At 49.3% G+C, this 12,552-nt stretch overlaps 1 protein-coding gene across 12 annotated transcripts in view; it reads left to right on the forward strand.

The window, feature by feature from the left end:
* The window catches only part of Mcm10 (minichromosome maintenance 10 replication initiation factor), a 31,115-nt gene that overhangs the window by 16,743 nt on the left and 1,820 nt on the right, over nt 1–12,552 (forward strand). For 5 of the 12 annotated variants that reach the window (XM_010621281.3, XM_010621283.3, XM_019207087.2 and 2 more), the window contains 9 exons: nt 1,030–1,137; nt 1,222–1,339; nt 3,376–3,453; nt 3,813–4,041; nt 4,532–4,573; nt 5,150–5,294; nt 5,942–6,060; nt 8,093–8,206; nt 10,565–10,710. In XM_010621281.3, the coding sequence (XP_010619583.1) occupies nt 1,030–1,137; nt 1,222–1,339; nt 3,376–3,453; nt 3,813–4,041; nt 4,532–4,573; nt 5,150–5,294; nt 5,942–6,060; nt 8,093–8,206; nt 10,565–10,710 (1,099 nt within the window). The other 7 variants (XM_019207088.2, XM_019207089.2, XM_019207090.2 and 4 more) reach the window with 6 other exon arrangements.

The following is a 12,552-nucleotide window of genomic DNA, read 5'->3' on the forward strand; positions in this document are numbered from 1 at the left end:
CTGCTTACTGCTCCTCTGGGGTGCTTTGGTGGTTGGCATAAATGCCCGAGTATTTAATTCTCTGCCATCTCTACTCAACAGAGCTTGGAGTTCAGTGATTCCCCTTTCCTGTGGGTGGTTCTTGTCATTTCAGTGCAGCTGCCGTTGCTCCGAAAAAGAAGATTCAGACCACTCTGACGAATCTGGTTGTGAAGGGCACCAACTCCATCATTCGGGAAGCACAGCAAAAACTTGGTACCTGTGTTTCCGCATCCTGCATTTCTTTCTCAAGTTTTGGTTTTTTTGAGACAGGGTCTCACTATGTAGTAAGACTGACCTGGAACTTGTTATGTAGCTCAGGCTGGTGTCGAACTCCGAGCGATCCTCCTGCCTCAGCCTCCCGAGTGCTGGGATTACAGGCGTGTGCCACCACGCCCGGCTCTTTCTCCAGTTTAAAAATGCAGTATTAGTGATTGAGGGTGACTGATGACTCCTCAGCTGCTTAGTGAATAATGCGACCTCGGCTAAAGGCATCCAACCTGGGGGCAGGATGTTAAGAGGAAACAGCATGTTGGTCAACTGTGTCTTCATTTTGTACCCTTTTTCAAGTTTCTTAATGTATCTGTGTCAGACTCTTGACCTCCAGCATTGGAATCAGGATCAGGCTCCTGGTCAATGCTCTCCAGATATTTTCCCTTTTGTCAGACTAGTCCCAGATCAGGAAATACCAGCCCACCCTGTACTTGTGGGCCTGGTAGTGCCCCTGAGCCCTCACCCATCTTGCACACTCCAGAAGTGGTATATGAGACGACCCCACAGGTACTAGGTGCTTAGTATTCTAATCATTAATAGAAACAGAATGCACTCAAACACCCATGCAGTCCTACCAATCTGATGGTAAAGTTATGGGTTCTTGGTTTTCTCTTGGCATTCCATCTGGTTTATTTACAAATGACTAAATTATGAGCCCAGAGTTTAAAGAGCAATCATCCTATGGCATGAAATGATCGGAATTTTGAGTCCCGTAACACTGGTGTCTGCACGTCCCAGGAATGCCACAGAAGAGCTTGGCTTGCTCGGAGGAGTTCAAGGTGTTGATGGACCTGCCGACATTTGGAGCCAGAAACTTGAAACATCTAGCCAAAGGCAAGACTTCAGGTACAGTCAGCTTTTCTGGCCGCGGGCGTGTGCACGAGTTGCTTCACCTCTCGCAGAACCACTCAGGTTGGGCTTGTGTTTTAGGGGTCCTGGGGAGCCCGCAACCTGCCTTCCAGTCTATCTCAGCATCGGCCCTCCTGAAGCAGCAGAAGCAGCAGATGTTGGAGATGAGAAAGAGGAAATCTGAAGAAATGCAGAGGCGGTAAGAGCAGCAGACCTAACATTCCTTCAGGAATCCCCCGAAAGGCTTCCTAGACTCAAAGATAGGACTGACATGTAGGTCGGCATCATTGTTGTCCTGGCCTACACAGCACCGAAGGTGAAATGCTTCCAAGTTAGTCGAGTGAGTCCTGGGACCAGGTGGCCAGACGAGAGTAGTTAACGTCACCGTGGAAAAGAAAGGTGCGAAGGGTGAAGAGAGTTGTTGGGCAAGCAAAGGCGTGTGTTTACCTGTCCGCGCTTGTTTCTTTGTTTCACCAGTTAGGTTTTTAAGTACAGGTAAAAATGTGTAGATGATCTTTGTTCAGGTAAATGGAGCATTAAAAATAGAGTCGTTTTAGAGGCAAAATCAGGTAGAAGTGGGAGTGGGAGGTGGACAAATCAAGATTCCCTGAGCCGGCCCAGGTTCTCTGAGTGAAGACAAAAGCCACTGTTTACACGTGCTTGCCACGCCCAGTGCCGTCTGCCCACGGATACGGCACCTCACTCGGCCTCAGGGTGCCTGCCGGAGCCACCGTGCTGGTGTTCCTCCTGATGCACTGGGAGGTCTGACTCTGACTCACAGCTGTTCTGCTCCAGGGCTTAACCACCGAGCTGTCCCACTTCTGGGAAGAGGAAAGTCGGTGAAAAGCCAAGAGGACAGTCTCTGGGAAAATACGAGAATGAGTTTGTTCTCAGGCAAATTACTTTGGGACGTCTATAAAGATATTTATTTGTGCCTCCAGATATATATTTCCATAATATGGAAATGAAAATGTGTGTGTGTATAGGGTCGTGCCCTTTGTGGAGAATGGAGACACCTGTGAGAAAGCAGCACAGTCTGACTCGTACTCTTTCTGCCCACAGAGTAGCACCTAGGTAAGACAGGGAGAGGCTGACCAGGGCTGGTATTTTTGATCTCCCTGTTTTCAAGACTGGTTATATTCTAGCTAGGTCTTATTTTCAAGGAAACATGAGTAGTCACTTTCTTATTGTTGGGACAAAATTCCCGACACCCACAAGTTAAAGGAGGAAAGGTTTACTTGGTTCACAGTTTGCAGAGGTTTTGGCCCATAGTCAGCTGGCTCCAAGGCAGGGCGGCCTGGCAGAGGGGATCGCAGAGGAGAAACAGTCCATGCAGGGCAGGCAGGAAGCAACGCAACTTCGTTCTTTGCCTTTCTCTTCCATCTGGGCTACAGGCCTCTTGGTTGGTGCCACCACACCCAGGTGGGTCTTCCCTCTCCAGTCAGTCCATCCTCCACACACAGAACCATGCTAAACCCGTCAATGGACCGGTCCAGTGTCACACCCATGATCCATTCTCTTCCAAAGCCCCACCTATGGGCGCATGAGGCTTTGGGGTGACATCTGACCATAAGCCATAACACAGTCTGACACTTTTCAGAATTTATTAGCTAAACAAGTCATACCTGGGTTTGGTAGTTTTTGTAAAGTCACCCTGTGGTTTGGAAGAGAGCATTGGTAGTGAAAAGGTACTGGACTGGTGTGTTACTAGGAACAATGTGATCAGGCCTTGGTTTCATCATTTATAAATGAGAAGTTTGGACGAGTTGATTTCTCAAGTTTACCATTTTTAAATACAGTGGCCCCTTGAGTTACAACCGGCCTGACGTACAAAAAATTTGCATTAAAAGCACAATTTTAACTTTAACTTATGACTAAAATCTTGAGTTAAGACGTGAATACTGGTGACTTGTGCTTCCAGATGGTTTCAGATACAGATTTAACCCTTAAAGAGTTCTAGGAGGAACATGACAGCATCCTTTCCTGTGTGGGGTTAATTGAGGAGTCCTGGACCAGTGTCTCTCTAAGGACACTGAGATCTGTGTGTGTGCAGGAGAGAGACTTTGAAGGTTGTGTAGAGGAACCTGAGTTACAACCAGCCCTCATGAACAAATTAAATTAAGTTCCGAAGTCAAGGGTCCGCTGGAGCTCTTAAAGCAGCATAATTATTGTAACTATAATTGGTCACAGTGCCTTCCTGTTAAGGACTTCCAGACATAATCTGTGCTATTACAGAGCCTTTGGGAAACAGCATCCATTCTCAAGTGGCAGAAGAATTGTAGCTCATTCCGTTGGAATTCGGTTGCCACACAAGTGAGTAAAGCTAGTATTGTTCTTAGTGTCAGCCAATTCAAATGATTCACCAAAGAGGGGAAACCATTTTACCAGTTAGCAGCTGGTGGGCTGCCTGGAGTCTCTGGTCCACTTTGACTTCTGGAGTTCATCTGTGTAAAGCCTTCTATACATTTTATTACTGCTTTTTTTTTTTCTTGAGACCGGGTTTCACTGTATATCTCAGACTGCTCCGGAACTCACTGTGTAGCCCAGGCTGGTCTCAAAATCGCAGCGATCCTCCTGCCTCAGCCTCCCAACTGCTGGGATTACAGGCATGCACCACCATGCCCGGCCAATTTTTTTCTTTTTCTTTTGTTTAAATACATATTTCTTTAAAGATTTCTCCAAAGCTCAAGTGAAGTCGGAAGCCCAGAAGTGCCAAGCTCATCCCGGCAGCTGCCCACCCGGTCTCCGCGAATGGGAGCCGAGTTCCCTGCACTGGGCGGAGCCGCTGCCCCGTGGATGCCCCAGCTGGGACGCGGCGTTGCGGAAGGGGACGACGTTCTGTTCTTTGATGAGTTCCCACCACCCAGACCCAAGCTGAGTGCGCTAGCGGAAGCTAAAAAGGTAACTGGCTCCTCTTCTCCTTAACGCTTGACTTCAGTGAGACACAGCTTGAGTTTCAAACTGTGCGCTTACAGCCGGGAAGCCACCGAGCAGCTGTTTACCAGTCCTGCTAAGTACAGTGGGAGGGACTTGCCATGATAATCGTGTCCACATAGTACCTTTAATTTAATCCAAGAAAGTCGGAGACAGAGGAGACGTCCTCCAGGAAGCCTGGGTTCCATTCCCAGCTCCGAAAATGAAATCCCTTCCTCGAAGGCAGTGCTGCCCCGGAGTGGTCCGCTGACAGATGCAAGTGGATCTGGCTGATGTGGGAATGGGGCGCACCCAGGGCCCCCCGTCTACTTTCTGGGTCTCTCCATCAGTCCTCCGCTCTTCTCCGTACACCAGTAGAAGGGCAGAGGTTCTCTGTGCCCAGCCTCGCCCGCGTGGCGGCATCATGGTGATAGCAGTGACGACAGCCAGTTGCATGTGTTTCTTCACATTTCCCTAGGCCTGTGGTGTCTGCCTGCTGAGCTGTTCGCTAAGCCCCAGGGTATGCTTTCCGTGTATTCGCTTATTCCCCCACTCAGCCACCACCTTAGAAAGACATTGTCGGTCGTCACCCCACATTATTGTAATTATTTTGTTTTTACTTTTGGCTTTTCTGAGACAGGGCCTCGCTGTTAGTTCAGGCTGGCCTCAAACTCATGGGTGATCCTCCTGCCTCAGCCTCCCGAGTGCTGGGATCACAGGTGTGCACCGCCGTGCCCAGCTCCCCCCATTTTGTAAATGTAGGAACTGAGGCTGATGAAGGAAGTAGTTTGCCTACACTTGCAAACCAGTCGGGTAGATCTAGAATTCTATGTTTGATTGGAAAAATTCCAAAATGGGCTTGTGGTTCCCTTTTAGAGCTAGAAGACTGCAGTTCAGCTGATGTGAGGCTGTTTATATTCGATTTAAATAAACTGAAACTTTCCTCATCAGTTCACAGACTTTTATTTTCTGTGCTGTTACATTTAACGATCATGTTACTAGTGTGGGCTCCACTGGTCAATGGGAAGGGCCTCTGGGCCCTCTGCACCCGTCTGGTCTTCTTAGTTCTTTCTTCCCTCTCTTCTGTTTTTTCTAGTTAGCTGCTATTTCCAAGTTAAGGGCAAAAGGCCAAATTCTCACAAAAACAAACCCAAACAGCATTACAAGGAAGCAGAAGAACCCCCAGGATGTACAGGAAGTAAAAGAACGTGCAGAGAAGAACAACACGTTTTCTCCTGAAGGTACCGCCGTGGGCGAGACGGCCCATTGATAAGGGAAGGGAATGTCCCAGACTGTAACCAGCACCCTAATGTCAGCCCTTTCTTTCACATGTGTTCCCTCTGTAGAATGTATAGGTAGGATTGGTGGTGGTGGTTGTTCTGCTTGCTGTGTAGTTCAGACCAGCCCTGAAGTCACTATGTAGCCCAGGCTGTCCTTGAACTCATGGCGGTCCTCCTGCCTCAGCCTCCTGAGTGCTGGGATTATAGGCCTGTACCACCACGCCCTGCCTAAGTGGATTTTTGCAATTTGAGCGACTGTTTTTATAATCACATTAAATTGAAATTATGTGTAATCTGAAGAGTTGGGAAAGAATTTCCCATTGGATTTTTGCACGTACGTGTTGGTGTGAAGATTCTGCTTTGAAAGGAATAGAATTCTGTTTTTATTTGTCAGACTCTGAAGCTGGCTATGTCATTTGAAAGTGAATGTTGCTCTATTACCGTCCTCCGCTCCCTGGTCCTGGTCCAGTGGTCGGGTCTTTCCTTTGCGCACATTCTCAGCTCGCTTCCAGTGCCCACGTGCTGGCCCTCGAGGCCGAGAAAGCCAGTGCTGGGGCGGGGGGAGGACACTGCTCCCCCATCCTCTGGGATGCTCTTCTCTCCACTAGCTGAGGACGAGTTAGAGCCTGCACAGAAAAAGAGGAGAGAGCAGCTCGCCTACCTGGAGTCTGAGGAATTTCAGAACATTCTAAAGGCAAAGTCAAAGCACACGGGCATCCTGAAGGAGGTAAGAGCCCTGGAGACTGGGGAGGCGACAGTGCCTGGAACCTGAGTGACTTTGCTGTGGGACTGAGAGTCTTTATTCACCTGCGCTGCAGGAAGAGGCTGCCCTGCCGCCTGTTTGGTCAGCTTGGAAGAGCAGGGACAGTTCCGATGGATTTTATCTTTGCCTTTGTCAGCAATTGATCTATTATTATTTAAATAGACCCCACTGTTGTAAAAATGTTTGCATGTAGTTGGGGCTATTTAACACACTAAATACTAGTCACTTTTCTGCCCAGCCATATGAGAAGGTTTTTTTTTTTCACTTGAATGATTTTATATTGGCACTTCAAATGTTCTAAATCAGTATCAGTAAGTTAACTCCATCACTCCTTATATTTCTTTTAAATAACAAATAGTTTTTGTTTTGTTTAGTGTGAGTCAGGGTCTTGCTATGTAGTTCAGCCCCAGCAGCCTTCCTGCCTCAGCCTCCTGAGTGCTGGGATTACAATAGGCATGCACTACCATCCCCGGCAATAACAGACTTGGGGTTGTGGCCTTATTATCTCGCAATAAAACCCATAGAAAGTACAAATTATACCAGTAATCTAAAAATTGTCAATGTAATATGCTGACTGATGTAAATAATGAAAAGGAAAGTTATGATAAAAGTAAGTATTTCATTACGTAATGCTTGGGCACAAACTATCTTAGAAGAAATAACAAAATCGCTGGAGCTTGGGCTTGTGAGAGCAGAAGCGAGGACGCATGTAGGAAACTGAGGTTCCAGAGCCCCATTTCTCTGGTCATAGTGATTTTTTTAGACAGCTGTCTGGGGACCCAAAGTGCAGCGGGCCCTCGGTGCACACTGGAGTCGCCCTGTTGGACTCTCGGGACACTCAGTGTAAAGTAAAAGCACACAGGCAGTTTGCAGTGCTGGGTAGGCGTCCTGTGGGACACACACAGTCGTGCACAGGTGTGTGGTGTGGGGACCAGTCTGCACTGCAGAGTGTAGTCGCCCCGACGCTTGGGCGGCTAGTGGCGTTCCCGCCCTTTGAATTAAGAAGTGACATGACTGGTTTGTTAGTTTGTTTTTTTATTTTTTATGTTTTTATTTTTGGTACTCGGGTTGAATCTAGGATCTTTATCCTGAGCTATATCCCAAGTTATTTTGTTTCTTTTTAAATTTTGAAACAAGGTCTCACTAAGTTGCCCAGGCTGGACTCAAACTTGTAATCCTCTTGCCTCAGCTTCCTGGAGAGCTGGAATTATGGATGTGTGCTGCCTCACCCAGCTAAGGACGCGGTTTATAAATCTGGAGAGATGGGAGACTCACCCTGCAGGCTGGAGAGCTGAGCGTCCTCCTCCTAAGGGCACCAGGCCATCTTGCTTGCCGGATGCACTAACTCCAGAGCTGGCCCACTGTGTGCTGCCCTCATCCTTACTCCACTGCAAGCGCTGGGTCCGGGGACCAGTGCCGAACAGGCGGGCTGTTGTTCCCGGGGGCTTTCTGATCTTCCTGTGCCAGCCTATATTGAGACAGCAAAAGAAAATGCTTTCTGGTGCACGCTGGCTCTGATGAACCTGTTAATAATGTTAGTGGTGCTGGACAAGGTGGTGCACACCTGTGGTCCCAGCTACTCGGGAGGACTTTGAGTTTAAGATCAGCCTGGGCGACGTAGCAAGACTCTTTTAAAATAAAAAAGATCTAGGATGTGGGTCAGTGGTAGAGTACTTGCCTGGCAGATGTGAGGCCCTGGGTTCAATCTCTGGCATTGCAAAAACATAATAGTAATGGTAGTGGTTTTTTATTTGTATTTAGTGTTTTAAAAATCACCAGTGCTTTCATGGCTCCCCACACACACGTTTTATGGGTTCTTTGCTTTGCAGTTCATTGAGGTGCTGTCTAGGGTCCTCTGACTTCTAGCTTGTCTCTTCAGTTCTATTTCGGTTATTAATGAACTGAGTTATTGGAGTAATTACTGAATCGTTCTTACTGAACTTCCTGAAGCCATCTTGGATTTGGTACAACTCTTCATGTGTGTTTCATCCTTCAGGCCGAGGCTGAGCTCCAAGAACGCTACTTTGAGCCACTGGTGAAAAAAGAACAAATGGAAGAAAAGATGAGAAGCATCAAAGAAGTGAAATGTCGCGTGGTGACCTGTAGGACGGTGAGTGAGACACAGGGCGGTGTGAGCTTCGTGCCACTGTGACAAATACCCGAGACAGACAACTGAGCCGGTGTTTATTTTGGCTCCGGGTCCTGGCGGTTTTGGTTCATAGTCAGCTCCTCTGCTTCTAGGCCCATGACAGGCAGAAACACGGTGGAGGGTGTGGCCCAGGAAAGTTGCTCACCTCATGGCCACCAGGAAGCGGAGAGAGGAGGAAAGAGTCAGAGAAAGGAGCTGGGACGAGATACAGTCCCACAGTCACACCCCGAGACCCACTCCCGTCAGCGGGGCCCCAGCGCCTGTTGACATCACCTCCCAATAATACCAGCAAATTATGATCTCACAAGTGGATTAATCCACTTGATATGATTAGAGCCCTGGTGATTCAGTCCCTTCCCCAAAACCCGTCCACAATGAAGCCTTCAACACCCTTTTGGGCATATGTTTGATCAAACCATAAAGAGAACATTAAGAAGCTGTGAAATGTGGGGTTGTGTAAGAGGGTGAGAGACAAACAGCCTGGGATAGGCGAGGAGCAGGCTCTGCCGGACCCATCCGTGGAGCTCTGGGGTGGAGCATTGCCAGGGAGGTCCTCTGTTTGACCGCAGCCCCCGTGTGCAGTGGTGTGACCGCCTTTCCTCTCTGGCTGCCGGGTCTCGGGTTCTTAGCGCTCCGTCTCATGTTCCGACGCCTCGGTCCAACATGCACAGCCCCCGAGCCCCGGGATTCACTTCCCATCCCATGCTGTGATCTCCCACTCTTGGCTCTTAACCTACCACATTGAACCTCAAGTCTGAGCGTGAATGAATCACAAGTGTATTACTGTCCGTATTTGTAGAACTCTTAGCACAAATCTGTTACAGAATTCCAAGTTCTCTGTTCTTCAAGGTCCATGTTTAAATGGGATGGGGGAAGTTCTTACTGGACACACCTTCCCTTCTCAGCCCATAAATGCGCAAGAAGGCGATGATTCTTGGCCTGCGCGGTATACTTTTCTCTATTCTTTTGAAAACCTTAGTTTTTCTTATACTGGGGATCAGGCTTGAATGAGCCACCACCCAAATGTAAGGATTCCTTGTGCAAGTTTATAGTCAGGAGGGCAAGAGAAGAGGATGAATCAAAACATAATTTGAAGCACAGCTCGCCATTCGCATTTTCCCTCCGGTGGCCGCTTTCACTGCGCGCCTAAGGATGTGGTTGGTGTATCTGTTTCCTGTTGCTGCTGTAACAAATTACTGCAGACCCAGGAGCCTAAAACGCACACATTTGTGTTTTGTTCTGTAAAAGTTTGGCTCTCACTAGGCTAAAGTCAGTCTTTCTGGAGGCTCTGGGAAGGATCTGTTCCCTTGCCTTTGTCAGCTTCTAGAACCATCCTTAAGGGCGGCTCCCTTCTTATCTCTAAAACCAGCAACAGCAGCTCAGGCTCAGCACTTCACCCTGGTTTCCGCTCCTGCCTACTTCGACTTTCAAGGGTCTTTTACATTGGGCCCAGCCAGATAAGCTGAGGTCATTTCCGTGTCTTAAAATCAGTGATACCAGCTCCCCACTCTGAATGTAATCATTACGTACTGCAAATGTGTAGCGATAAAAAAATTTAAATTTTGTTTAACTCACTAAATTAGCAACGTTAATTCCACCTGCCATTTTAATTCTCCTCTGCCACATAACTCACCAGTCTCTGGTTCCAGGAAATGGGGAACATTTAACTTCCGGAGAGCACTGTCCTGCCTGCTGCGGACCCTCCGCGTGCTCTGCATGTTGTGCGGCTGTCTAGAGTAGTTTATCTGGGCGCGGTGTGGTGACCAGAGATTACAGGCACCCTCCTAGCGCCTGTTTGTCTTCTCCCGTTACTTACTCTCTTCAGTACTTTTGAAGATCAAAACTGAAAGTGGAGTATGTCATCCTGCCGTTGTTTTTTTTTTTTCTTTTTTTTGCTTCTGAAATAGGACCAGTAATAAGCTTAAGTCCTTTTCTGAGATCTTGTAGTAAGAAATCAAAGAGCTGCTGAGCGGCCTCCCTCTGCTGCCCCGCGCTTCCTTACCCTGGGATTAACTGCCCGTGTTCTGTAACGAGCCCAGCCTAAGCTGCTGAGAGGCTCACAGCGCTCCCCTTCTTCGGCCTTGGCTGCTGTCTTCGTGTCACGGAACGCCACTGTGTTTCGTGCCTGACCAGAAAGCGGGGCACACGTTAGAAGAGATGGCCTTGGCGTGGGGAAGGCCAGAAAAGTCACTGCAGTCCCCGCGGCTGGGACAGAAGGGCCGAGTGCCCGCCGGGACCTGGCAGGCGTGGAGGAGAGGCTGCCTCCGCGTCCGGCCTTCACAGCCCCTCACTGGCTGTGCGGTTTGCCTCGGTCTGCAGTGCGCCTACACCCACTTCAAGCCTCTGGAGACCTGCGTCAGCGCGCGGCACGACTACCGCTGGCACGACGGCCTGAAGAGGTTTTTCAAGTGTCCCTGCGGAAACAGAAGCGTCTCTCTTGACCGGCTCCCGAAGAAGCACTGCAGGTATAAGAAGGGCGAGTGAGGGCTGTCTGTGCCGGGCGGGGTTCACCCTGGCGGTGTCCCGCGGGATGCTCCTCACTGCTCGCTGCTGAATCCCCAGCACGTCGGGTGCTGTCAGTGCCTGGCCCCTAACAGAGCCTTAAAAATGTGTCTTGAACAAAGAGTGAAGAAGTGTGCAGGGTGGGCTGGTGTGATTAGAGGGTAGGTTCTTTTCCTTTTACACGGTGAAGGACGCACCGCCGCTAACCCCTCAGCCTGCCTCCCTCTCCTCGCACTTAGCCCAGCGTTCCCGCCGTCTCTGAGGCAGTTCTGGAGGTCCTCTCCCGCGGTCTCCTCTGCTGTCGTGACCGTCGCGCTGTCCTGGATCAGCTCAAAGTGTTTGCCTCTCGTGCTCGTTCACGGCGCCAGATCCAGTGAACGGGTGGATGAGGACACTTCGTGAGCGGCCTTGCGTCGGCTGGCACCTCGCAGCAAAATTTTCCAGACTTCGGACCACCCCTGATAAAGACCCTCCCGGAAGGGGCCTCCAGAACTGCTTCAGAAAGCGGCAAGGAGGAGGGAGAATATTCTGAAAGGGTTAAAGACCGCGTCTTTACAGTGCTGCCTCTTGGGTCCACTTCGTGCCCTCTTCGTCCTCTTCGTCCTTTATCTGCTTCGCTCTCTCCGCCATCCTCTGAGGAGTCATGTTGTCCTCTTTGTTCTTGCTTCAGTGTCGCACGCATCTGTGCTTGGTGTAAACAGCGTGATGTCGCACGTGTCCGCTGTGCTTCCCGGCTCGCTGGTCCTCAGCCACCTCTGCTCCGTCACAGCCGCCGTGTTTCTGGCGGATGCTGTGTGCGCGGACCAGCGCCAGGCAGGGTTCATCTCTGGGAGCCCGGGTGCTACCTGCGCCGCTCTCCTGACCCTCGTGCCCTGGATGTCCGCAGGATAGATGTCCCCGGGCTGCTGTCGGAGTGGCCGGGGCCACCCGTCCTCCCCCAGGCCTGCACAGGGATCTCCCAGGTACCCCCGGTCCTCACTGACATCCTTGCCAAGGAGCACAAATACAGTTTGGATTGTTTTTGTTTTGAGGGTTTTGTTCTGTTTTCCTCGGCCCATTTTTGTTGTTGTGTTTTGTTTCTGTGGTACTGAGGACTGAACCCAGGGAAGGCTAAGAGACATCCCCAGCCCTTTTAAAAAATTTTTGAATCATGTTCAGTTGCCCAGGCTGGCCTTGAGTTTGCAATCCTCCTGCTTCAGCCTCCCAAGTTGCTGGGATTATAAGCACTCACCACTGTGTTCAACACAGTTTTTAAATACAATTTTCTCAGCACTGTTTAAACTTTTACATATGTAGTTATCAGTAATTTCAGTTATCTTTTCATGTGCTTCCTAGCCGTTGAATTTCCTATGATTTTCTGTTTGTATCTCATTGATTTTCCTACTGGGGTTTTTGTCTTTGCCTTCATTTGTAGACGTCCCTTTAACCCCATGTTGTTTTATGTTTATTTAATTTAAATCATTGGAGACTATATTTAACTTTATGGCTTTGCAGTCATAAAGTAGGTGTTTGTATATCAGTGCTTCTCTCCAGAATAGGTGGCTAAAAATATGGAAAGAGCTTGTGTAAAACACTGGGGAAACCAGAAAAATTCTGTCCCTTAAGGATAAGCAGTGAGCACCACTCATAAAGCGTAGCGCACAAGACTCTTTGGGGGCTGCTGGTAGCACCTGTGCTTTCACAAGAACAGTGCTTTTCTCTGGCCCTGCTCTCATCCCACGGCCATCAATGTAAACCAAGGTTGCGCTCATCCCGAGCAGCGAGCATAGCCCGCTGCACCACCATGTGCGGCTCCGTCTCTGAAG

The sequence above is a fragment of the Fukomys damarensis genome, unplaced genomic scaffold, assembly GCF_012274545.1.
Source record: "Fukomys damarensis isolate Sample0158 unplaced genomic scaffold, DMR_v1.0_HiC HiC_scaffold_19, whole genome shotgun sequence".
NCBI classification, from domain to species: domain Eukaryota; kingdom Metazoa; phylum Chordata; class Mammalia; order Rodentia; family Bathyergidae; genus Fukomys; species Fukomys damarensis.